The sequence below is a fragment of the Eptatretus burgeri genome, chromosome 7 (assembly GCF_056783735.1).
Source record: "Eptatretus burgeri isolate ZD-2024b chromosome 7, Ebu_testis_v1, whole genome shotgun sequence".
NCBI classification, from domain to species: domain Eukaryota; kingdom Metazoa; phylum Chordata; class Myxini; order Myxiniformes; family Myxinidae; genus Eptatretus; species Eptatretus burgeri.
In genome coordinates, this window is record NC_140967.1 from 16,634,290 (window position 1) to 16,661,408 (window position 27,119).

At 41.9% G+C, this 27,119-nt stretch overlaps 1 protein-coding gene across 5 annotated transcripts in view; it reads left to right on the forward strand.

Annotated features, from left to right (window-relative positions):
• Positions 1-26,226, forward strand: part of LOC147022742 (uncharacterized) — a 32,416-nt gene extending 6,190 nt beyond the window's left edge. For 2 of the 5 annotated variants that reach the window (XM_085887109.1, XM_085887110.1), the window contains 3 exons: positions 22,978-23,073; positions 23,493-23,549; positions 25,846-26,226. In XM_085887109.1, the coding sequence (XP_085743235.1) occupies positions 22,978-23,073; positions 23,493-23,549; positions 25,846-25,848 (156 nt within the window). In that variant the 3' untranslated portion in view covers positions 25,849-26,226. Of the gene's footprint in view, positions 1-21,317; positions 21,372-22,465; positions 22,513-22,977; positions 23,074-23,492; positions 23,663-25,845 lie in introns of those variants that run through there. The other 3 variants (XR_015059697.1, XR_015059698.1, XM_085887108.1) reach the window with 3 other exon arrangements.
• Positions 26,227-27,119: the final 893 nt, after the last annotated feature.

The following is a 27,119-nucleotide window of genomic DNA, read 5'->3' on the forward strand; positions in this document are numbered from 1 at the left end:
ACACTTTAAATTAACATCTTCCTCGAAAGGATAATTAAGGTAAAAAAAGGACGACAAGCAAAACACACCCAATTGTAAGGTAGATACCTGGGACCTGATTTATTACTTCGTCAGGAATCGAACCCCAGACTAGATAGCTCAATGGCTTTGAGCACCCCACTAATTGAGATTTTTTTGCCACCTTCCAATTCTGTTTTTTATTGTTGTATTATGTCATGTACAAATAGCACTTGTAGTTTATATTATGATCAAACTGCCAATCATTGGACAGATTCAAAGAAATAATAGAACAACAATTTGGTTTTTCTTCTCTTAATAAAGAAGTCGATGAGATTTTATGTCATTACCTTCGCATTCTGCGAAAGTTTATGTTTTGGTCGGCGTGTATTTATTTATTTATTTATTTATTTATTTATTTGTAATCTTGTGATTCGTATAACTCAAAAAGTATTAAACCGAATTGCATGAAATTTGCTGGGATGATTGGTTATTAGCCAGGAAGCATTCGATTAGATTTTGGGATCGTTCGGGTCAAAGGTCAAGGTCAAGGTCACGAAAAGGTCAAAATCGTCTTTTTACGATAACACAGTCAATTTTTATTCAATTTGCATGCAACTAACGCCAAAATGTTCAGAATTCCACGCCTCATCTTGTGATATGCAATATGACACAATAACGCCCATACTCTTGTTACTGGTTAGGGGTCAAAGGTCAGGGGGGTCACGACCTTGAAAACGAGATTTCAGTTGATTTCAGTTGAGAGTTGAAACGTTGTATTCACCGAGCTTGCGAGTGAAGACTCGCCAAAACGAGGTGAGTTGATTGTTGTTTAGTCCGTAGCCCCCGAAAGTCGGGGGGGGGGTCATGACATTATAGATATGTGGTTTGTGTCATAAGACCATTCATATGAAACCAGTTCCCCACACTCATACCAAGAACAAAAAAGTAGTGGCGGCGAAGGTATGCGCTCTATGAGTGCCCGTTCTAGTTGAAGGATGGATTTGCATTTGCAAGTCGTCCTAAGATCCCCTAAAGATGAGAGGTCAATGGTTAGTTCAGGACGTCCAGTTACTTAGCTTGGCTATGACCTTCTGTCGATGGGAAATGGTAGCCTTGAGGTCCTCGAGGGTCCATCATGCTTCCAACGTGTGCTTTGTTACTGCTCCGAAGGTTAACGTCGGTGATGCTTTCACCCCTGTTTGTCTGTCTTTGTGCAGGATATCTCAAAAAGTTATGCACAGATTCGGACGAAACTTGGTGGACAGGTTGGGTGTGTGACAAGGACTAAATGGTTCCATTTTGGTGAAAATCTGGATCCGGATCAGAATACGAGAATTTTTATTTTTACTTTTTAAAGTGATTCCTCTCCATTGAGAATTTTGGCCAAAAACGATTATATTGCACCATATCTCAAAAAAGTCAGATGGGTTATAACAAAACTCGGTGGACAGGTTTGTTAGGTGACCAGAACAACCTGATTCGATTTTGGTTCAGGTCTGGATGCAGATTCGGCCTATCAGTGGGATACAAAACATAAACTGTTCAGTCTGACGGAGATACTGTATGCGGTCTACCAAATACTGTTTCGTTTCATATATAATCATCACATCCATGTCGCAGTTTCGGTGATTACATCATTCCCTCCTCACCCTCCCCTCCCACCCTCCCTCCCCCTACATCAACAGTGCATCTACAGAAACATAATTCTAGCTCGGCCTGCTTGTGTCATGCTGGGCCACTTTTGGTCTTACACATGGCAAAGTAATGTTGGTCGCAACATAAGTTTTTTCCGATCCAGAGGAAATTTAACAGATAAATACATCAAGCTACTTTTTTTTGCATAAATAAACTAGAGGGGGATCACTCGGTAGAGTGCAAAACCTCTGCCGCCAATACTGCTGGGTCACTTAAGTGAACCTGATATCCTATTAATTGTAGGTCAAAATGGATCAGACTCTACTGAACCACGATTGAATAAACTAAACTAGATCGACGCGCATGTAGAAATGCCAAAAAAATAAAATCGAAATTTTTTGAAAAAAAGTTGCAAAATTTTTTTTTTCTCCAACAATTTTTTTTTTGGGGGGGGGTTGGAAATCACTTAAAACATGTAGAAATGCAAAAAAAAAAAAAATTCAAATATTTTTCAAATAAAATCGAAACTTTTGAAAAAAAGTTTAAAATTTTTTTTTTCTCTAACAAATTTTTTTTGGGGGTTGGAAATCACTTAAAACATGTATAAATGCAAAAAAAAAAATTAAATATTTTTCAAATAAAATCGAAATTCTTTTGATAAAAAGTTGCAAATATTTTTTTTTTCTCTAACAAATTTTTTTTGGGGGTTGGAAATCACTTAAAACATGTAGAAATGCAAAAACAAAAATTCAAATATTTTTCAAAATGGCCGCCATAGCGGCCATATTTGACTTTGGACCAAGTCCAAAATCTAATGGCATGATCCTGGGACCATACCTAATCCCCCCACCAAGTTTCGTCAAAATCCATCCAGGAGTTTTTCTGTAATACTGTTCACAAACAAACAAACAAACAGACGGGTGAAAACAGGAACCTCCGTCCATCTTCGATGGCGGAGGTTAACATAACAATAAAATGTACAATGATGTCAAAACCAAGAATGCACGAGAAATGAATTGATGGGTATTTGAGGTTGATGACCGCCGGATTTGAGAGAGTCACCCGGACCAGTACTTTGTTATCGCAGTGCCAGTGGGACATAGTCAGGTCGTATCGCCCACATTTGCACTTTCTACCTCAACCTCGTGGTCCGGAATTACACTCAACCTATCACGAACGCAATCTCTACATAAGGGGAGTAAATGAGTATTTCGAAGAAAAGGCAGCACGTGCAAATATCGCTTTAAACCTTATCGTGTTTCCACAAAATGACCACAAATGAGGTTTGCAATGACCCAGGTGTGCCTTCTCATGCATGGGAACCCTATGCGTATGAGTGTATGGTATAAATTGTTTTGTCTGAGTAGATTCAATCTGAGTAGATTGGAAATGGTACCTGGTTCGATTACCTTCGTAACAGACGAAATAGCGCATGTTGTGGACACACATATTCCTTTGCTAAGCTCCACAGAGAAGCAGGTCAAGAGTTCAGGAACAACACTTCCCAGTTCAGGACTTACCTCTGGCAAAACAAGCTCTCAGGGACCTAATGTGTAAGAGAATGACCTTAAATGGACATTCCTCCACAGAGGGCACGACGTAGTTACAGGCTTTGGTGAAATGAGAGGGATGCTCAAGAACTTTGTAAAAAGGGAGAACTTATTTTTCAAATGCAAAATCAAGGGTCATGGAAGACAAAGGATAGATACAGAAGTAACAGTGCACAGAAGGAATCGTGTTAGACGCAACCAGCATGAATGGGACGAATGAGTGAGACGAGAAGAGAGGAGAAGAAAGGAAACGTACCGTAGTGATCTATAAATAAGACGGGTCACTTCAGAGAGGGTTAATGGGGGTAGAAAAGATCACGAGTAGAGATGGAGGATCACCTGAGGTCTTGATATACTGCCAACTTGAAGTTCTGGAGGGAAGAGTGGGATTGAATGGACGAAGGAAGCAGTTTTACAAGTGAGGGAAGAGAAGACTAAAGGAATGGAGCTGAGCAGTGAGCCTGGATTTTAGGATTTTCACAAGTAGTGTGTTTCTGGAAGGAACACATGTGACATGGACTGTGGAGGAACGGTCGGATGAAAGAACAGAGAGAGCAAACAAGACGTCAGGTAGAACGGCTGAAGAAAGGGGGTGGAAGAGCCACCAAGCTATCTGCAATGAGAGACCAGCGGGCCTTGTCCTCCTGCTTCTTTGTATGAAATTCCAATGATGGATAATTTTTCCAAGTTATGTTCAACAGTCATGGTAAAACGGCAAAGTTAATTTTTTTTAATGTACGAGATAGATAGATTGAGATGTGTGTGGCTTTCAAACCACGCACCGACAAAATAATGCAGGTGGTCATCCTAAGACCCAAATTAATTTTTGTTTACAATCTCAAATGATGATTCTTCCTTTCTTTGGAGGAAATTATTTCCAAATTCATTTTGTTTTACCCCTCTTATCCAACCTAAGTCCCCTCATCCCACCTCTCCCAACAGCTCCTTTCATTTCCCGAATGCCTTCCTTACTTTGTACATGTGCCCATCGGTGATGGATGGGAAGGTTGTGATAACATAGGAATGGACTTCGCCTAGGCAGATCTATAATATCCAATGACATGACTTTAGCTAATATACCGCTGTAATATTTAGTACTGTATAGTTACAAGATTGTACGATTTGCTGGAACACAAAGCAGTACTGTGACGTCAGTCATGATTGAACACAGTGGTTTGTAATTATAAACAGGGAAAGCCGCCTCTGTTGCTCGGCCGATTGTGTCAGCTCGACTGCAGAACGTGTTCTACCAAACCGTAATGTGATAATGTCAGGGCTGTCCTTTCTTTTCTTGGAAGATTTTTTTTTTTAGTGGGAGCAACTCCTCCTGCTGAAACACGATTCTGAAAACACATCCCACAATGTTCCAAACAATCCGTCTTTGTTTCTCAGCGCCTTTCTTGAGCTCAATCTGCGGCTGAAGGTGGCTACGTGTGATGCTAACCGCAGGCACTCGACATTTGTCTTTGTCTTGCCTGCGGATTCCAAAAGGAGGAGTGCCGAACACATGTTGTTAATGGTCTCCGAGTAGTTGTAAGAGACGAGGGAATAAACATAACCTGCATTGGGAATATCAACTTTGCGCGTGTCAGAATTTATGTGAATGGCTGTTTGTCCTGATCTTTCGTAATATCCCTTTATCGACCATGAAATTAGCTCTGGACATTAAAACATCTCAAGACATTAAGTGGTGACAGACATGAAAATCACATGTTATTTTTAGACCATTAGGTGACATCATTGGCATGGGAATATGTTTTGCCCAAAGGACATGAGGTGGAAACCCAGGTTCAAATCCCACATACGTTTGTCAGTTGTCGACGAGTGTGCTTGAAATTCATGTTGAAGAGTATTGACGTCTACTCATGCCTTTATCCATCATGTGATTTATAAGGCCAAGAGAGGGTGGAACCAAGCAGAATGAGACCGTGCTCGCTCTGATATGACTGAAATGGTCGCTACACGTCTTTTATAATTTCAAGCAAAATATCTCGATCCGAGCTTTATATATTGAACCGATCGCTTTCCAATGGAGCATAAACACCTCTATGTGCATTGTGGTCTGATTACTTTTTAGCTCACCTGGAACATTGTCCCGGGGAGCTTATGTGATGGCACGTCGTCAGTCATTCCGTCTGTCCGTCCATCCACAAATACTTGCAACTTCTCAGAAACTACACACACAATTCTGATGAAACTTGACTACAACCCTCATCATCCATGATGTATCAAAGGTTTTCACGACATTAAAAACAGGTCAGACCAGACCAGGCCACTCTACCCTGGATATGCTGCTTCTGCTCTCCCAACAATGGATGGAAGTCCTCAATGCCACACATGAAATCAGAGCCATATCTTGAGGCATATCACGTGCTTTTGACACACTCTGGCACCCTGCCCTGCTCACAAAACTCTCTTCGTATGGTATCCAAGGCCATCTCCACTCATGGCTCGCAGACTTCCTCTCCTGTCGCAGTCAACGTGTGGCCCTAAATGGAGTTCTTTCATCCCCTCTTCCTCTCCAGGATGGAGTTCCTCAAGGCAGCGTTCTTGGCCCTGTTCTTTTTCTGGTTTTTATTTACAATCTCTCTGACTCTCTGGAAAATCCTCTTTATCGCTTTGCTGATGACTCCACCCTCTGCTGTACCATCTCTCATCCCTCAGACCGGCAAGCAGCAGCTTCTTCGCTCATTGCAGATCTGGGTAAAATCACAAACTTGTCCAACACGTGGAACATGTCTTTCAATCTGGACAAATCTCACACTCTCACGATGTCTCTCCAAAATGAGCATTGGGAACCCCCCCCCCCTCCCATCTACTTTCTCAACAATCCTCTGGGAAAAGTCCTTTCATTCAAGTTTCTGGGTCTCACTATCTGCCATGATCTTTTCTGGGAAATCCACATTTCCAACCTGGCCTCCAAAGCCAGTCACCGACTGGGCATCCTACGTCATGCAAAGTCCTTCCTCAGCCCACCTGAGCTCCTGACCACGTACAAAGCTTTCGTCCACAGCTTGATGGAGTGCTACTCTCCCCTCTGGGCTGGTGCTCCTGCCTCTCACCTTTCTTGGCTTCATGCTGTGGAAACCAAGACATTTGGGATCATTGGTATCTCCCACGATGAGGCTGAGTCTTTGGGCCTCTCACTCTCTCACCACAGGCAGGTCGGTGGTCTTTCTGTCTTCTACCGTCTCCTCTCCAGTCCCTGTTCCCCACTGTTTTGTCCTTCCCTCTCCCACCCCTCTTGTCTCATGACCCCCTTGCTGTGCGTTGTGTGTTAGCTCTCATACGAACCTTGACAATGTATACAAAAAAACGTCACAGTTTCTCTGCCCTCAAGGCATGAGACAGTGTAAATATCTTGTCCAAGTACTGCTAAATGGAAGTTGTTGTTTTAAGTGCCAAAAAGGCACTTTGTGTTCTGCAATGCTCATGTATATAATTTAAACGAATTAAAATAAAGGTTTATAGGTTGTAGAAAATATTTTTTTTGAAGTTTACCGCCGTTAATGCAGCATCTTTTACACCACCTTATTTAACTCGTTAAATTAGTTATTCATGCCTGTTGTTTGTGTCCTTTATGGTTTCCCTAAAAAACAATAAGTTTTCCTGTTTGGAAAGATTTACAATTTTCTTTGATTGCCAGACATGCAGACAGACTGGAGAACTTAACTTGCTCCTCTCTGTACATGGGTGATCGGAACGAGATTCCGTACATTTTGCCAAATTCAGAGCCAATGTATTGTCAAACTGCAGGTTTTTGGTCCGATTCATATTCTCCAGTGTTGAAAATGTGAAGTTCTATTCAATTCAAGTACATAATTCCTCGATCACAGACTGACATCTGTAGACAGCCAGATTGACAGACAAATGGAACCAATTGTTCAACCCCACTTTTTGCTTCGCCTGCTTGGGGTAATTAAACCTTCCAGTAGTTTTCCTTTAATTTGCATTTTAAAAATCTCTATAAACTTGGTTGGGAGCATGGGTGGTTCGTCGCTCCTTTTAAAGTATTTTACTGTAAAAGCATATCCTGGACAGTACATACCATATGCATTATAATATCACTCACATGGGTGGTATTCGACGCTTATTGAGAAAAACATCTCCATCCCAGGTTTTACTGAACCGATTGCTTTCATTATCGAAATAGTAAAGTCCCCTCATCAGTGAACTTTAACTATAATATTATTACCTCCACCACCCAAGGTGGACTGAGATGATGTTTTCACACCTGCTTGTCTGTTTGTGAGCAGGAGATCTCAAAAAGTCATGGACGCATTCAGCTGAACCTTAGTGGACAGGTTGGGAGTGGAACGAGGATGAATTGGTTCAATTTTGGTGAAGATACAGATCCGGATCCGGATCCTCGAATTTCTTTTTCAGCGATTCTTCCCCCATTGAATGATGGGACTAAAAACCATATATTGGTACGATATCTGAAAAAAGTTGTGGAAGAGTAATGACAAAAGTAGGTGGATGAGTTGGATAGTTGACAAGAACACCCCGATTAGATTTTTTGGTTCAGGACCGGATTCAAATCCAGCCCATCCGTGGGATACAAAATGTAACCTGATCAGCCTGGTGGGAGGTATGCGCTCTACAGAGTGTCGTTCTATCCTTGTAGACAACCGACTCTGTCACCCTATGCTAGACTCGACCCAGGTTTTTATTAGCATCGTACAGAATGTCATTCAGCACTGGTATTTACTCTTGAAACCATCATTCCCCATGTTCTCATTAAATGTATACTTGACATGGTTAGTGTTAAATAACTGAGTAATATTTATTTTTATATTAATTCGTTGTTGACAATGCAGACTTCTTCAGAATACTCATTACTTGTAGTTTATTTGTCGAAATGCCTCAACAACCTCCTTACGTCGTCTACCTGTACGCACCAGGAAGCACATTTCGATTACATCTGTCGACATGTAAGAAATGATACAAGTTCAAAAAATGCCAAAGGCAAAGAAATGCTTCGCTGATGTGACTCATGAATCATGTAAACGAAGCCTGTAAAGGTAAACAAGCAATAATTAATTCATTAAATTAATTAGTTCACTTGGGTGAAATAAGAAACTTGTTAAAAACAGGCATGCTAGCTCGTGCTGTGTCCTTGTGATGGCCAATTGACCGATGGAGTGACCACGCGACTTGCCATGCTTGTTTGTTTTGTTGCAATATCCGTGTAAGTAGGTATTTTGTGAACAAGTCAGTGGAGTAGTAACGCCAAATCTCAACTTTGCAATCTAACGATGGCATGTGATGTAAGTTCTGTTGATGTGCCATGTTTGTTTGAGGATTGTTAATCAGCATTGTCAATTAGTGAGTGCCATTTATGGTAACAAAGTGAACTTTGGTTATGAGGGGCATTCTTGTAGGAGGAACTAATTTTCATGGCAGATGTTTGAAATTTCTATGTTGGAGTGTGTTTACATCTCTCATGGGGGACCTTCAGCAATGATGGACGATTTTGGATGGCTATAGGGGTCCCTTATCACTGTAGTTGAGTGTAGCAACTGTAAAAAAAATAGTTGTATTTGAACATTCAACGTGTGCATGCTCACTCTGAGCTGTCTAGCCTTGGTTTGATTCCCGACCCAGCCACAAACTGTCGTTCCAGTGTTTCACAGTATGGACAATTTAATTGAGTTATTCTCGTTTGTTCACCTTGGCAGGCTTCGTTGACATGATTTCCGAGTAATATTAGCTCACGGTTTTTACCTTTGGAATGTTTTGTCCTTGTGTATTAGGTTGGGGTGGCCAGGTGTTGTTGTTTGGCTGATTGTGTTTGATCACAAACGCTAATGAATGGATAATTTGGAGCTTCGCTTACCTCTAATGAGCAGCACTGCATGTTTATTTTGTTCCATATTTTAATGTCTTTTACGATATACCTGATGCGTATGTAGTTTGACACACCTTGTGGTGGACGAAGCTCGGAGGGCAAGATGCCAGGGTAAGGAATGGTGGGCACAATGACACGCAGCTCACTGGTTATATATATATATGTATATATATATATATATATATATATATATATATATATATATATATATATATATATATATATATATATATATATTTATTGTACCCTGAACGTCCAACCAGAGGCATTTCAGGCTGAGTGTATAACGGGTAGTAAGTACTAAGTTTAGTGTAAAATGTTCACAAAACCCAACAAAACGATTCGACAGGGTGCCTTGACTACTTCCTATTTTTGTTTCCTGTTTCCAACTCTGTGTGTCCTCACTTGCCCTCAACCGGGAAATGTTGTTGCTTTTCATTTGGTGATCTTTGACATAGTTTTAATTTATTTAGAATTCACGACATATCATATTTCTTCTTCTTCTTCTTCTTCTTCTTCTTCTTCTTCTTCTTCTTCTTCTTCTACTACTACTACTACTACTACTACTACTACTACTACTACTACTACTACTACTACTACTCCTACTACTACTACTACTACAAATTTAATGGCCCCAATTTTTACTGCCTTCTCGTGTGATCAGTCAGGAACATTTTTGGCCGAAGTCTTTCACGAGCTGGATGGCCAAACGACATTCGACCGAGGATGACAGGAATTTGTAATTTGTTCAGGGTTCTAGCGATAACTCGCGTTCTCTTCGTGAATGGCACCGTGGGATCTTTAATGTCCACCACCTAATGCTGGCACATTGGACTCCCAGTTTAACGTCCATTCGAGGGACGGTGCACCCACAGTGATGCCTCCTCCTGCCTGCGAACCACCAGGATAACAGTTTAGAGGTGGGTCGAGATTAGAACCCATACGAGACAGCTCGGAGATAAGTACATACCTTGAGGCTGTCCTGCCAGCACAAACACACACACACACACACACACACACACACACACACACACACACACACACACACACACACACACACACACATACACACCAACCAACAATGGTTAGAGGTGTTGGTACAAGACCAGATGGCATTAAGCTAACAGGATAACTTTGAATGTCGTGTACTCATTACTGAACTTTCTCGTCTTGTTTTGATTCCTGACCAGACTACCGGTGGAACCCTAACCAAACTACCAATTCCTGCCATAACCTGTAGGAGGCACTGCATCAGCGGCACAGCTGCTCCCCCAGGAAATGATGCTACCCTCAAGCATGTGCTACATACAAAGAAGACGATCACTATGGGGCTATGTTAGGATTAGTGAAGGTTTTTGATGGTAAAAACCTCCAGCAGCACCACTCCATTGGGGGTTGTAGTAGTAATCGTAATAGTCTTAGTCGTAATAGTAGTCTTTAACGAGGATAACATAATGTTTAATCTGGAGACTAATGTTACACATGGTCCTCAGTTTTTTTTTATTGTAATGGTAACCAGGTGCTGTCATCCCGACCTGGGTATATTTACATGGAATCAGCCTCGCTATCACCCTATAGAGACTTGAAAGCATAAATGTATAAAAATATAATAATTAAATAATGCACACTACATGATTGAGTAAATACACGATGAGATTCATCAAAGTGTCAATAACAATAAACATCACCTTGTAGTCTTGTAAAGACTCCTGCCTAACTGTTAAAACTTTAAAAAAAGTTGAAACTTAAAAAAAAACAAAAAAAAAACTTTTCTTCGATCAAGGTGAATGAAAAAAACCCCAGATTTTTGTTTTATGGTAAATGAGGAAATTCAAACCTGACGACAACTTTCATGGTAACAACTATTCTTACCTTGAATTCTTTGTGTGGTTTTCCTGTTTGTTTAGTATGACTAAAGCACGAAAGCGCATGGTGCAATGTGTGTGTGTGTGTGTGTGTGTGTGTGTGTGTGTGTGTGTGTGTGTGTGTGTGTGTGTGTGTGTGTGTGTGTGTGTGTGTGTGTGTGTGTGTGTGTGTGTGTGTGTGTGTGTGTGTGTGTGTGTGTGTGTACAAATGCTCCTCTTTGTGTAAACACATAGACAGTGACAAATGTCAGGCTAATAGTGGTGACATTTATCGTTGTCGTTGTGTTCTTTTTGAGATCATGATTGTAATATAACTATGATTGTTATTACCAAGATGAATTCTCTTTCAAGGAACTTAAATGCAGGACGAGGACATGGGCTGCCTGCGCAATGGTTGCCAACCTATGTTGGTTTGTCTGTACTCGAACCTTTCAATTACTGAGTGTCAAGCAAGGAAGCAGCTTGTAGCATGTTTAAATATCTTTGGTATGACTTAGACGGGGTTTGAACCACCGACCTCCCAGACTCACAGCCAGCACTCCAACCACGACGCCATTGATTAACTGTTTATGAATATATATTTTTAATTAATAATCGAATTGACAGAAATCACATCAGTTCATTTGGTCGTGTCCTTAAGCCTGTGATTCACAGATCGTTATGGATTATTTATCAGATCAAAACTGTCGATCTTGTGCACTGCCAGCAGGTGGCGCTGCAACTCAGAGCATGTCATCCTTTGAAGGGGACCGAAAGCTGGCCATCTTCACTTATCTTGGGTAAGAAAGTTCAAGCAAATATCTCTCCCAGAAATAGGCCTTTGAGCTGGTAGAATGGCCGAATTAAAAAATGCCTATGTCAGTTGAATGTAGGGTGACTTACCTTGCGTCGTTTTGAACGCACTCCGACATACTTGGCTTCTGTAGGTCTATTGATCGACATGTGGTGGGATCTTCAATATGAAAATTGGATTGAAGTGAAGATCGAATCTGGGTTGGGTTGTTTGGCGCTGCCATTGGAGAATTTATCTTATGGGTCTAGGTAGGCTTGCAGGTTTGACCCAAGTCAAGTCATTCATGAAACGGCTGGCCAGGCCCAACACTCAACTGTGGCTGGGTAGAGTTGGGATTTGGAATTGTTTGACGTGCCAGTGATCTCATCTTCTCTTCGCGATAGACGCTGTGGGATCATTAACGTCCACCATTGCAGATGGAACACCTGGCTTAACGTCCATCAGATGGTCCGGCCACATTGTGATGCAACACCTTGCCTGCGAAACTCCACATCTGACAGTTTATAGTCACTTCAGGAATCGAACACAGATTGTATAGCTCAAAGGTAAGTGTGCCACCTCTGCACCATCCTCTCGTACTCTCCATTGTCGACTAATGTCCATGTATTTTGAGTAAAGGTGCACTGCACGTATGTACGTGCTCCTCCATGAGAAGGCATTACTCACCTCAATGAAGGAAAATGCATCATCACCTAAAGCCTGATCACAGCATCAAAAACCTGGAACTTTTACATGGACTTCATGAGGATGCTGTCCATGCAATACTAGGGAGATCTCCAGGTGCCTGGTTAGAAAAAAAATAAATATTACACCCTTCCAAAAACAATCCCCCCATGATTCCTCATTTGATCCGATTGAAATCCCATGACAATCCCATAAGCTCTCTTGAGAAACTTTCATAAGGGCAATAAGGAGCACCATGAGGACCTCCATCGGTTCAACTCTGCTACCGTGTGATGTTTGCGAGACGTCACGGTGTTGTGAGAGGGCTGTGTTTGAGTCGGAGTTCGCATCAGAGCAAACTTTGAGCAACATGCTGGGTAGGTAATGACACACGGTTCTTTAGAACTTGTTTATTTGGACACTTCACGTGGCGGGTGAGCTCTTAGGGGGACCTTAAGATGTGACACAACTTTGGAGCGAATGCAGTTTGACAAGTTCAATCACTCGATTGTACTCTCTATGTGGTTAGGCCTTGAGACTGGAAACAAGCCAGAGAAAAGTGTCTGCCGTCCTTTGAAGCAGATGTGGCTCGCCGCTTCCCACGAGGCCGTCAGCACATGACTAGCGGAACTTGGCCCCTCGGGCCTAGCTGCAGCTGTCTGTGGTGAGTCCTTAAGGGAAGCTGCAAAATATTTAAACTTGTTTTTTGTTTTTACCTTTGCCTGTCATCCATTCAATTTGTAAGGATTAGTGCTTTGTGTTCGGGTCTCTTTAGACATTCCCACTCCTCAAACTGTCAGCATGTTTGAGGCAACGGTTGAAATCCCCTGCATGTGCCCTTTGGTTCTTGCACAGGTACTTTTCAAAAATCTTTTTCAAAACTATTTGCTTTCTTCTCAAGTTATTTTTAAGCGAACGGTTCTACCTGCTTTGGGGAAACATCTGTCTTGTAGGTTCACTGCAATTGTACAAAGCCCTTGGGCCTTCAGGCCTGCTCAGATGGTTTTTTTTTTTTTCGGGAGGGTGCTAAGTTGGCTTTTTGTGGTGACCAAGATTTGATTGTGGTGACGAAGATGAACGAATATTTGGGTTGACCTCTTGTTCTTCCCATCTGACCCAATTTTATGATGAACACAACCCTCCTGTCTATTGTCCACCGATGTCCTTGCAATTCCATTAAGAGTACACGGATGTCTACTCATGTCTTTATGTGCTTGATTTATGTACAAGCTCCTCCATTACCCGAAGATAGACGTAACATAACCCAAGAACAAGAATTATAGCGTGTAATTAGTTGTTCAGAAGCAGATGTGGCAAAATGTGCTGAATTGTCCCTCCTAATAGTTGCCAGGAAATGCCTGGTGTTGGCTTAGTGGTTAGGGTGGCTGGCTCGGGACCTTAGTGTCCCGAGTTTGAGCCCCTGTTGACCGTTGTGTTAACACCAGGTGGGGTTGACTCAGTCTGTCATCCTTCTGAGGTCGGCAAAATGAGTACCAGTGTGTTGGGGTCATAACCATTTGGGGTAATTTGTGTTGGAGTGGTGACCTGTATGCCTGGTGTTGGCTTAGTGGTTAGGGTTGTGGCTTGGGATCCCAGAGTCCTGAGTTCAAGCCCCGTTGGCTGCTGAATTAATTCACCAGGGGGTTGACTCAGCCTGCCATCCTTCCGAGGTCGGCAAATTGAGTACCAGCTTGTTGGGATGACCGAGTCATCTGAGTATCCTGCGTCGGAGTGGCGACACGTCCAGGATTGTGCAAATAGCCAAGGAGACTGCTTCGGCAGCACCAACGCTCTGTACAAAGTATGGTCCAAATGGACAGGACTGGTGACCTGTTCAGGACTGTACTCCTTGCCATTGAAACTGCCTTTACGGCATGAAAGGAATGGTATTAGTATTAATATTTGTGGACAAGATGGTTCTGTTGGGTCGTATGGGGCAGTATGCCTCCTTGTATGTACAGTCAGTGTTCCTCTACGTGTGTGTGTGTGTGTGTGTGTGTGTGTGTGTGTGTGTGTGTGTGTGTGTGTGTGTGTGTGTGTGTGTGTGTGTGTGTGTGTGTGTGTGTGTGTGTGTGTGTGTGTGTATACAGTCCTCCTAATATTTGTGAGGATATTGGGTTTTGTGGTGACGAAGATTTGACTGTGGTGACAAAGATGAACGAACGAATTTGTGTGTGTGTGTGTGAGTGTATATATATATATACATATATATATATATATATATATATATATATATATATATATATATATATATATATATATATATATATATATATATATATATATATATATATATATATATATATATATATATATATATATATATATACTGGGCATAATGGCGTGCGCCTATAATCCGGCTACTCAGAGGCTTGGGTTGGAGGATTGCTTGAGGACAGGGGCTCTGCGCTGGGCCACGCTATGAGAGGTTGTAGCGCAGCCTGGAATCATGGCGAAACCCAATCCTTATCCCTGTGTCGTAAGAGGTGACCAGGGTTGCGTCGGGAAGGGCATCCGGCGTAAAACTTATGCCAAATCAGTATGCGGATCATAACGGATGATCCGCTGTGGCGACCCCTAACGGGAGCAGCCGAAAGATGAACAACACACACACACACACACACACACACACACACACACACACACACACACACACACACACACACACACACTTCACACACTTCACACCCCTCACCTTATATCACATTCTGTTGCGTTACGGCCTGAATTTAAAATGGATTAAATTTAAATTTTTTGTTACCGATATACACAAAATACCACACAATGAAAAAATGAAAACGTGTTTTTAGAAATTTTTACAAATTTATTAAAAATCAAATACAGAAATATCTAATTTACATAAGTATTCAACCCCCTGAGTCAATACTTTGTAGAAGCGCCTTTGGCAGCGATTTACACCTTCGAGTCTTCTTGGGTATGTCTGTGCCAGCTTTGCACTTCTGGATTTGGGGATTTTCTCCCAATCTTCCTTGCAGATTTGTTCAAGCTTTGTCAAGTTGTATGGGGAGTGTCAGTGAACAGCAATGTTCAAGTCTTACCACAGATTCTCAATGGGATTCAAGTCTGGCTTTGGCTGGGCCACTCAAGGTCTTTCACATTGTTGTTCTGAAGCCATTCCAGTGTTGCTTTGGCTGAATGCTTGGGGTCATTGTCCTGTTGGAATATATATCTTTGCCACAGTCTAAGGTCGTTTGCACTCTGAAGCAGGTTCTCCTGAATGATTTGCCTGTATTCGGCTCCATTTGTTGTTCCCTCTATCCTCACAAGTTTCCCAGTCCCTGCCGCTGAAAAACATCCCAATTGCATGATGCTGCCACCACCATGCTTCACGGTAGGGATGGTGTTCGATGGGTGAAGAGCTGTGCTTGTTTTCCACCAGATGTAACGCTTTCCATTCAGGCCAAAGAGTTCAATTTTCATCTCATCAGACCACAGAATGTTGTGCTTCATGCTCTCAGAGTCTTTTACGTGCCTTTTTGAAAACTCCAGGTGTGCTGTCATGTGCCTTTTTCTCAGAAGTAGCTTCTGTCAGGACATTGTCCCATAAAGCCTGGATGTGTGAAGTTCTGCAGAGACTGTTGTCCTTCTGTCAGGTTCTCCCATCTCATCCAAGGAACTCTGTGGTTCTATCAGAGTGGTGCTCATTGAGTTCTTGGTCACCTCCCTCACCAAGGTCCTTCTTGCCCAGTTGCTCAGTTTGGTCAGATGGCCAGCTCTAGGAAGAGACTGGGTAGTTACATATTCTTTCCATTTCCTAACGATGGAGCTCACTGTGCTCTTGAGAACTTTCAACACACAAGAAATTATACCCTTCCGCAGATCTATTCCTCACAATTCTATCTCGGAGTTCTACGGACAGTTCCTTAGACTTCATTGTGGAGCTTTTGCTCTGACATGCACTGTCAACTGTGGGACCTTATATAGAAAAGTGGGTCTCTTTGTAAATCTTGTCCAATCAATTGAATTGGCCACAGGTGGACTCCAATCAAGTTGTGGAGACATCTCAATGATGATCAAAGGAAATTGGATGCACCTGAGCTCAATTTGGTGTGTCGTAGCAAAGGAGTTGAATACTTATTGACGCAAAACATTTCAACTTTTCATTTTTAAGTAGTTTGCAAACATTTCTCGAAACATGTTTTCACTTTTCCATTATGGGGTATTTTGTGTAGATTGGTAACAATGTTTTTTTTTTAAATTTAATCCGTTTTTTATTCAGGCGGTGACACAACAAAATGTGACATACGTCGAGGGGTGTGAATACTTTCTGTAGTTATACAAAGCTTGTTCTGTCTGTCTGTCTGTCTGTTTGTCCGGTACGTCGTCAATGCACTCCTAAACCATCCTTCTATCCATTGGAACCATACTCTGTACAGAGCGTCAGTGCTGCCGAAGCAGTCTCCCTAAAGTACTGGACGGAATGAGTTGAAACTTGGTAGTTGTACTTGCAGTGAACCTGGGAATATTTCTGGTGGTTAAAAAGAAAATTCCTAACCCCATTTGCTTTGGAATAAGTGGCGACACAAAGTCTGTATGTAAATGTGTTTCGTGTAGCGTCTCCGCCATTGCTGCTGGGAGTGGATGTTCCAAGTCATAAAAACAATAAAATGCTTCAATTTTCTGCAATAAAATTATAACATTATTGATTTATATGCAGCCTGTGGCGGCATCATTGCTGGGAGCACAGCTGTGCCACTGATGCAGTGCCCCCTGTCTCCAGTAAGCTTTTACTCATTTTGCCAACATCAGAAGGTTGACAGACTGAGTCCACCCACCTGGTCACCCATTCAACACCACAACAGGGTCTTGAACTCAAGACCCTAAGATCTTAAAGCAGCCATATTAACTGTTAAGCCAACACCAAGTTATGAAACGGTGCTACAGTGCAGTATATCTTAATAGCTTTGTATAGTAACACTGTTTGTATTTACAGTTACAACCCCCCTCCCCACCCCTCCCATCCACCCCCAACACTTTCCAGTTCCAACTGATACACAGTGGTGTTATTTTACATAAGATACTGGCTTCAAAGGAAGCGGTAGCATACTCGCATTTTTATCTTCTGGCAACTGCAAACCAGCTCCAAGATTCAATGCGAAGGTGGTGGGTGCTCTCACATGCACATTTAAGGGAGACCCCGACCCTGAACTTGACTAGACCTGACATTTCTAAAGCATGCCCTCGGGGCTTGTTTGCCTTTTTAATTGTATGTCAAGGGGGAAGCCAAATTAGTTGTAACACCATCGCAACAATTCAAGATTTCAACCCCCTGTCATCAAAATGGGCACAACCTTGATGGCGCGTCCCCACGGTGTCTTGTCGTCTTGAATTAAGAAGATCTATCGGAACTCACGCTTCGCATTAAATAGATTTGAAGAGTTTGTGTGTGAACAAGGTGTTTCTATTTTGTCATTTGGATGGTGAAAGGGACTTCAATGCAGCTGGAAGACCCTTTTGGCAAGGTCAACTCCAAAGTGGCGGATGTTCCCTACCATCATACTGTGTTGTCGTGCCTCAAACTGTGCATATAAATGAGAAAATATCATCAGAACCTCTTTTGCTCTACCCACACGCTGTTTAAACCCCATTGTGTTATTTGGGGCCATCTTTTTTCGTACATAAGGGCCATATTTTTTACTTATTACGTACATACTGGGGTAGAAATAGGGGGCCTGAAATGATAATATTAAAATGGAGAGAAGGAAGATAAGGAAGGATATGATGGGAGAGAGAAGAGGGAGGCAATATGGGAGTGGGAGGACTGGGGGGGGGAGAAGTGAAAGTAGTTTGGGAGGACATTGGAGTGAGCGCAACGTATGGAAGGAGAGGGGGGTTGGGGGTTGGAGACGGGTGGGTTAAAATTCTGCCTAATTTACCCAGTGACTTGGGGTTAGTTGAGCCCAGAGAGTGCAGTTACTATCTAACCTTACCAGAAAGGTCTTGTTCTGGGTTAGATTGCCCACCATGTTTACATCTGATTTAAAAGTGTCACTCTGATGGTGGTACGAGTTTGGGAAAGGGGTTTTATGCCTGTTAAGGAATCTGATTCGACCGATGAGGCTCATCTAAGCGTGTCTTCCCAGGAGGAGCCGCAACACAACGTCCTGCTCTTTTCGAAGGGCAGCATGGGATCGTGAACATCCACAAAATGGTGGAACCCGTGCGGGACAGCCTGCTTAAGATGTCAGAAATGGCAAGAAATCGAAAGCAAATCTGAGTTGACTAAGTACTGTCTGAGCTGTCTTGCTGGTCCTGAGAATGGAGTCGATGAAGTGAACCAAAGACATTGATGTGGGGAAGCAAAGCGCTGCTAGGCTCTCCTAACAGTGGGGCCAACAGCTGTGTTGTGAAGTTAGGTATTTGCTTTTAATGGTAATTAAAACTTTGTTATCTTTTGAAAACAGAGTTCCCTGGAGTCAAATGCATTAAAACTGGAACAACAATCCCCGCTGCTGTACAAATTATGGTTGCTGCTTGTTGATGCCTGGGAGGAAGCATTGGGTGCTTTTATTAGTGTTTTTGTTTCTACGGTTCGTGCATGGTGGGGCTTCTCCATACAAGCACGTACTGGAACAAGTTGTTCGGAGACATCGGTGTGCTTTGTACTTTGGAATGCATTGCAAGGGCATCAGGACACATGGTGAGCTGGCAGGATGGCCAGGCCTAGAGGTATATGCACACTTACCTCTGAGCTCTCAAGCCTGGGTTCGACTCCCGATCCAGCTATAAACTGTCACCCTGGTGGTTCACAGGCATGGTGATTTATCAATGTATGTGTACCATCCCTCAGATGGACGTTAAACCGGGTGTCCCATCTGCCGGAATTAGTTGGTGGATGTTAAAGATCCCGTGGTGTCCTTCGCAAAGAGTAGGCGAGACATGGGCAGCACCCTGAAACACATTAAAAATTTATATTCCAACCCAAAGGGGGGGGGGCACTGCATCAGCGGCTCAGCTGTACCCAGAGCCATCTGCTGCTCATGAAAGGACACACAATGATGTTGGACTTGCCTTGGTCTGTTAGATGCTCCCAGTGTGTGTCTTACAAGGTCGTGACCCTGTGGGTTCACCTCCCACATACTGGGTTGTGTATTCGATTTCAGTCTCCCGTCACGACACCGTTTATGACATTTGAACCTGGTGTGAGAGTCTCACTGAGCCACGTGTTCAGATGGGAGCATCTCTGCAGGCCAATCAATGCAGGTTCACCTGCAACCTCTTCCCAAACAGGTTACTACACCATTAAGTACCTTCGATCACTTTATCTTGCTTCCACCATCAGGGGAACTGACGTGTAAACTGGTTCCCAATGTTAGTAGAAGTACAACCGATTTGTGTAAGTTCGAGTGATAACTGATAAGGGAGGCCTCGAATATCAAAACATAAACATGAATAACAGAAGCATTTCGTGCGACACCGAGCTTTTCCAATGCTTATCTCATTGGTGTGAGAAAGGGAGGGAGGGAGAGAGAGACTGAGAGAGATAGACAGACACAGACACAGACACAGACACAGACACAGACACAGACACAGACAGACTGACTTGACTTTTATGTCCTTTCATGACAAAAGTATGGAATTTTTATTTTTTTTAACAGTTAACACCAGGAGAAAATGAAACCGGTTACAAATTCTGTTTGAGAGGAGACCATAAACAACAAGAGGTTAACGCTACCAAGGTAAGTCCAAATGAAATTTAATAAAGGCCATCAGATATCTCACAAATATCATCATTTATAATTATACACCATCATTTCTCAAAAATATCATTTTGGCTGGAAAGAGAGTAAAAGTGAAATTCAAGTTTTATCCGGCTTTCACAAAGTGCTCCAAACATTGTTACGGTATCCGAACGATACAAATTATTCTCTGGCTTTGATTTCCTCATCTTGAAAATTGTCAATTCTGATTGGGAAATGAAATTTTTTTTCAACAACTGTTGTTTGGAGGTTAAAGGGGCCACTTGGACCAAAAATGAAAATTGGAAAACTGAAGTCAAGGGAAAGACGTGCAAATAGCACTTTCAAGAAAATAAAGAAGGGAGTTAAATGATAGCATCGAACATATTCATGGGACAAGGTTTCATTCTGTCCGCAAAAGGAACGCTCATCACTTATCGCTTGTGACAAACGGTGGATAAGAGAGTCCGTGGGCAGTATCCTCCATTGGAGGTCACGAGCAGGTTTTGGCACAGATTTTTAAAATAATACCATCTCGAATTTGGGGAGAAAGGAGTGTGTGGCAGGGCTGTGGAAGAGAGGGAGAGAGAGAGGTGGACGCATTGAGAGTATGTGAGTATGTGGGGCAAATGCATTTGGAGGAGGGGGGGGGAGAGATGATCATAAATTCCATAATAATTCACGTACTTAATAAATGGACTGCCGAAGGACGGTGCTTGATACAGCGCTGCATTGACGTGGGGCGTTCAAGATGTTCTCGGAACGAGATACTCACACAATAGTCCAATCAACTTCAAGGTTTAAAAAAAATGGTTTTCAGTGCTGTGCAGGTTAACCTCGTTAAGATAGTTTGTCTCTCTCATAAGTAACACGTCTACTCAGATTTTGGGAAAATAAAAAATTTTCGATTTTTTTTTTTTCCCCCACGATTGGTGATAAAGGTGTTCCGCCAACTTTTTTTCGGTCCTCGTACACCTTTCACTTGGATGTTGAAAGTCCAAACAACCTCGGGCCAGACAGTATGGTAGACCGGTGGGTATTCATGTCACTTTCTGTGATACTCGACTCGTGGGAACACAGGGCGGGGGCGGCTGCCTGCGTGAAGCACCGCAGAGGTGACGGGGCGCACGAGGCACCCACCTGCCCATCAGGTTCTGCCTGCACACACCTGCGGGTGCCCGCGAGCGCACAGCTGTTCTCTGCCTGGCACGTTCGATAAAAACACTCCGACCCACGCACGTTGGCCACGCGACTCAAAAATAAACACCCGAGGCCGAGCGGTTGAAACTTTTCCTGATGGGGGTCATCTATTTAGTACGTATTCACCGGAGACGGTGGTGGTCAATGGAGAAAATTAAGATTGAAAATTAAATAAATAATTGGAAGGATGATCGGATTGGAGAGAGAGAGTGGCGTTGGAAGGAGGGGTCGATAATTCTGCTACGTTTGCGTACGTAATAAATGGACGACCCTGTGAATGCAGCTCCAACATGTAAATAAAATAGATTCAGCGAACAAAGAGTGGCTGAAATGGGGTTATCAGTGGAGTTATTTATTTGGCATTTGATACATTTGATAGTATGATGGTATCTCACTCTAGCTCTCCCCCGCTCGAAGCGGGCATGAAAAGATGGCAGGAGGCCTTGCCGAGGTCCAAAGTGTAAGTCTTCTGCGTGGATGGCTTTTTCCTGTACTCCAGGTGTCCTTTACCTGGAACATTGCTCAAAGGGTTAATGGAGGAGCTTGTGCATAGATCACGTGCCGGACAAAGACTACTACGACTACTGCTCTTACTACTCCCCAGCTATCCCCACGTTCTTGTTATTTTCCTGGTTACTTGGACTGGAATTTGTCCTTTGTCCAAGCTACTGAAGATATCATGCCAAATTCTCCAAACTACTATCTTCCTCCTTTCTCTTCTCTCTCTTGTTCATTCTTTTGTGATTCATTCATTCATTGCCTTACTTGTTATGGCCACTTGTTCCGCTGTATCTGTATGTTGCATTTCCTCCTTATGTCACAAACGATGAAAGTACCAATCGAGGACACCGCACCAATCTGGACTTTAAAATGCGACGAGTTTTACCTTTAAATAAATAAATATGTTGGTAGTAAAGATTGTAAAGTTTCTACAAATAAATAATTCAATTTTTGTGTTTTGTTCATGGAGATCTTAAAGTGTATATTAATTAGTAAATAATTCGAAATTGTGCGTTTGGACAGATGGATTGACAAGACCCAAAATATAAGCCCCAAAACGGGCTGACGTCCACTTGGAGGCTAAAAAGCTGATTTTTAACTCCCACATCAATATGGAGACTCCGCTGTTGGAGACGAAGGGTCTAATTCCAGAAAACGAACGCACGCGTTCCTCTGTGCACAATTGGTCATGCTTTTATCAATCGTGCGACGGATTGTCCTGTTTGCATTCCATTCTGAGTCCTTGGCTCATGATGTGGGTGAACCCAAGTTAAAATCCCAAAACCACATGTGTTTGTCCATCGTCCACTAATCTGTGTGATTCATGTAAAAGTACACCGATGTTTGCTAATGTTTTTGTCTTGCATGTGATTTCTGTACAAGCTCCACTGTGAGCCTCATTTCGATCTTGACATACGTATGTATACTTACATATTATATGTTCTCTTTCTTCCTGTGCTCGAACTCTTCCATGAGCCTTGACTCTATATATAAAAAAAGTATATACGGTATTCTTCGTGTTCTGCCTCAGGGCAGGTCCTTGGCTTCCTTGTCTCTCGGTCTCTCCGGTCCTCTGCTTCTCTCTTTCATCCTCCACACTACGACAGGTATTTCCTTCTCTCGGTCTGTGCAGCGTTCTCCTTCTCGATCTCCTTCCTTGTAGTTTTTCTTTGAATAAATCATTAAATAGATCTTCCCCTTCATCATGTGTCCCAACCAGATCTTCTGCCTTCAGTCTATATGGCTGACTATGACTATGCGAGATGGTTCACCAACTACCTGCAGCTCCTCTTCATTTGTCATCCTCTCTATCCAGGTGATCTTTTGCATTCCTCTCCATATCCACATTTCAAAAGCATCCAACCTCCTGATCTGTATTAACCCCAATCTGTATTGACAAGCCAATGACTGACACACTCGTAGATTGTACTCGTACTTCCTCAAACAGACATTAACTCTTAAATTACAACCCACCCCCACCATTCATACAAACCCACTTTTCCTGTCCACACAAATTTAGAACTCCTCCAAACTTTTTCCTAACTACATGATCAATATTTTTTTTTCCAGAATAAAGTTCTTCATGTTTGGGCATGTGGTGAAACAAAAAACTCTTGCATTTGCAAAAAAAATCCTTCAGTTGGATGTTAAGATACACAAATGATGTGTAAATGCTGTTTAACAAGTGTAACACCGAGTGGCAATACTGGCAAAAGCTTATCTCTTCCAACGCAGCTGCATCGCATGTCTTTGAAGTTGTCAAGGCCTGTGGGTACAAGAACACAGCTGCTGGTGAGTCACGAGCAAGTTGTCATTATTGGAGGAATTTGCTTTAAAAACTCTGTACGTCACATTTGGAACGCTCGATAAACCACAGCACAAGGGCTATTCATGGTCCTGTTTCAATTTGGAGTCTACATGTCAAAAATCTCATGCGAGTCCCATGTGCCAAAGCTGTCTATTAAGCGTTTGGTCCTTGAAATGGTTTTAAAGACTTTAGTCATTACGTACATGGATTGGAAGGATAGCCTCGAGGTAGGCACACTCTCCTCCAAGCTGTCCTGCCTGGGTTTGAATCTCATCCCAGTTGTAAACTGTTATCCTGGTGTTTGACATGCAGGGCGATCCATCCATGTGTCCCTCGGATGGACATTAAACTGCGATACAGTTTGCCGGTATTAATTGGTGGACGATAAATATTTCACAGGGTCTTTTGTGAAGAGTAGGTGAGCTATTGCAAGCACCCTCAACAAATTACAAGTACCTGCTCTCACCGACATAGTTGAACATCAGGCTGGGTCACCCAGTTCAATAATGGGCCAAATATTTTCTCCAGCCAAACCCACGGTTGAAATATCGCTGTTTAATAAGGAAAGTCATTCAGTAGATTATATATATATATATATATATATATATATATATATATATATATATATATATATATATATATATATATATATATAATCTTGGGGAGGGGGTTCAGGTTGGGTGGGGGGGGTGGAAACCCCAATACTTTTGATGTAAATGTGTATCATATAGTGCCAGCCGGTGTTATCCAGTATTACAAATAATCATCTTCTTATATAAAGAAAGTTTCACCAACTTCATAATATGCATTATGGTGATGTTGAAATCTGAGTATGCCCGGTGTTGCCTTAATGATTAGGGTGGTGGGCTTGGGATCCCAGGATCCTGAGTTCAAATCCCACTCAGCTGTTGAATTAATACCAGGTGGGGTTGACTCTGCCTGTTATCCTTCCGAGGTCGGCAAAAATGAGCACCAGCATGCTGGTATACTGTGTCGGAGTGGCGATCCATCCAGGATTGTGTCCAATTGCCAAGGAGACTACTTAGGCAGCACCAACGCTCTGCACAGAGTATGGTCCCAATAGATGGATGGATGGATATAATTCTGAGTGAGAATGATTTAATATTTTCAAAATGTTTAATTTTTGCTCTACTGTATATATGCATATATATACATATATATATATATATATATATATATATATATATATATATATATATATATATAATTATATATGTATATATGTATATATTTATATGTATATGTATGTATATATTTATATTTATATGTATATGTATGTATATATTTATATTTATATGTATATGTATGTATATATTTATATTTATATGTATATGTATGTATATATTTATATGTATATATATATATATATATATATATATATATATATATATATATATATATATATATATATATATATATATATATATATATATATATATACACACACACACGCACACATACGCACACAACTACTTGGATGTATCCTTCGTGTAGACATAAGTATAATACCATTGCTTTCATGCCATCAAGGCACATATGGCTGCCGAGGCAGTTTTATTGGCAAGGAGTACAGTCCTGGACGGGTCACCACTCCAACACAGGTTATCCAAAATCGTTATTACCCGAGTACACTGGTACTCATTTCACTGACCTCAGAGGGAGGACAGGCTGTCAACCCGATTTGGTGTTCATTCAACGGATATCCATCCATTGGGACCATACTGTGTACAGAGCATTGGTGCTGCCTAAGCAGTCTCCTGGGCTATCGGGCACAATCCTGGACAGGTCACCACTCTGACACAAGATACCAGCAAGCTGGTGCTCATTTTTTGTCAACCTCAGAAGGATGACAGGCTGAGTCAACCCCACCTGGTTATTGCTTCAACAGCTAAGCAGGATTTGAACTCAGGACCCCAGGATCCTAAATCTACCACTCTAGCCATTAAGCCAACACCAGGCATCAGATATAATAAATATAAACTTTATATATTTGATGATGTAGATTGTGAGAGGGCATTCTATATTTTATTAAGTGTGTTGTGTTTGCATTCTGCAAACAGCTATATAAATCAGTTAAATGAAGAATTGGTGATTACAATGAGCTCTTCATATTAAAAAAGTAAAAGTTTGCAGCTATTGTAATTTTTCATGTAAATACTGCAAAAGCTATAAAATAAGAGATGGAAGAGGCGCATGTCAGCGTTGATTAGGAACCAGCTCAAGTATAAGCTTTGTTGTCTTGTGTCATGTGACCCGCAGTGAGAAGACCAAGTTTGCAATTGTCAACTTTTCTATATGGAAATTTTCCAAGGGTTTTGTGGTTTTTTTATTTCCTGTGATATTGGCTTTGGGTTGCATCAGAATGTAAAATTTCACCTAAACCTTTCTTCCCCACCTAAAGGTACTAATGTTATCAGTCAGTCAGTGGTTTGAAATATAAATAAAGAAATAAATATATATCTATGTTTGGGTGTGATGCTCAAAACACACCGCAGGTCCTATATGACCATGAGGGGTCGCTAACTGCCTGGGTCATTGTGACATGTACGTGTTACCACATGCTCTCTGATAACGTAATGCATGTTTGGTGGTAGTTCTGGTTTTTCCATGAAGTATCAAAATGGTCTTTTATGGACATGTTGTGCCCCGAAAACATTATTTCTCAACCGGGTTGTTAAGGCCTGCAGTGACTTGTGTAAGGATCGAAAGTTTGGATCAGGTAGCACTTTCAATCTTACAGGTACACTCACAAAAAAAAAAAATCTCATGAGAGTCAGAATGTCATCACGTCTCAAGATATATAATATGAGGTTTTTTTTTGGTTTATAAGTGTGGTCCACATTTTCCAAGATTTACCACAGCTATCTGATGTTCCACGGTGGATGTGGTATGCCACATACTAGGATAGCTTGCATTTGGGTTGCTCAATGTGCAAGTCCCAATAAGTACCAGGTGCAAAGATATTTTTTAACGTCATACATCTCACGGACATTATACTGCCAAAAATATTAGGAACGTAAACCCAAACTTTAAATAAACTTTCCCTAACTTCAAATGCACATTTTTACCCACAATTCAAAGGAAGCTGTGATTAAAAAAAATTTTAATGGAGCTTTCCCTCCATAAATCCAAAGGCTACTCTAGGAAGGAGCTACACAAGGAAATAAGTAATTCATAAAGGCTACACAAGGAAAGTGTCAAGACAAGCCATTTCTGACGATGCTACTGTACCAACTTTGATGGAATACCATACATCATAGTGATTATGTCGAGCAGCATGAATACGTACCTTGTGATAATGGCATATGTTGAAAGCCAAGAGCATTGAACATCTACAGTGGTTAGCGCAGAAGTTCAACTTAAACCTAATCAAAACACTATGGGATTACTCGGAACGATGCTTGAAGGCCAGGGTAAGAGTGCAGGCCATCGCTGACCCTGCACTTGATCTGAAGGAGGAATGGTGTGACAGTACACTTTGTATCTAACAACAATTGGCACAAAGTGAAATGGAAATGACACCCAATTCGAAA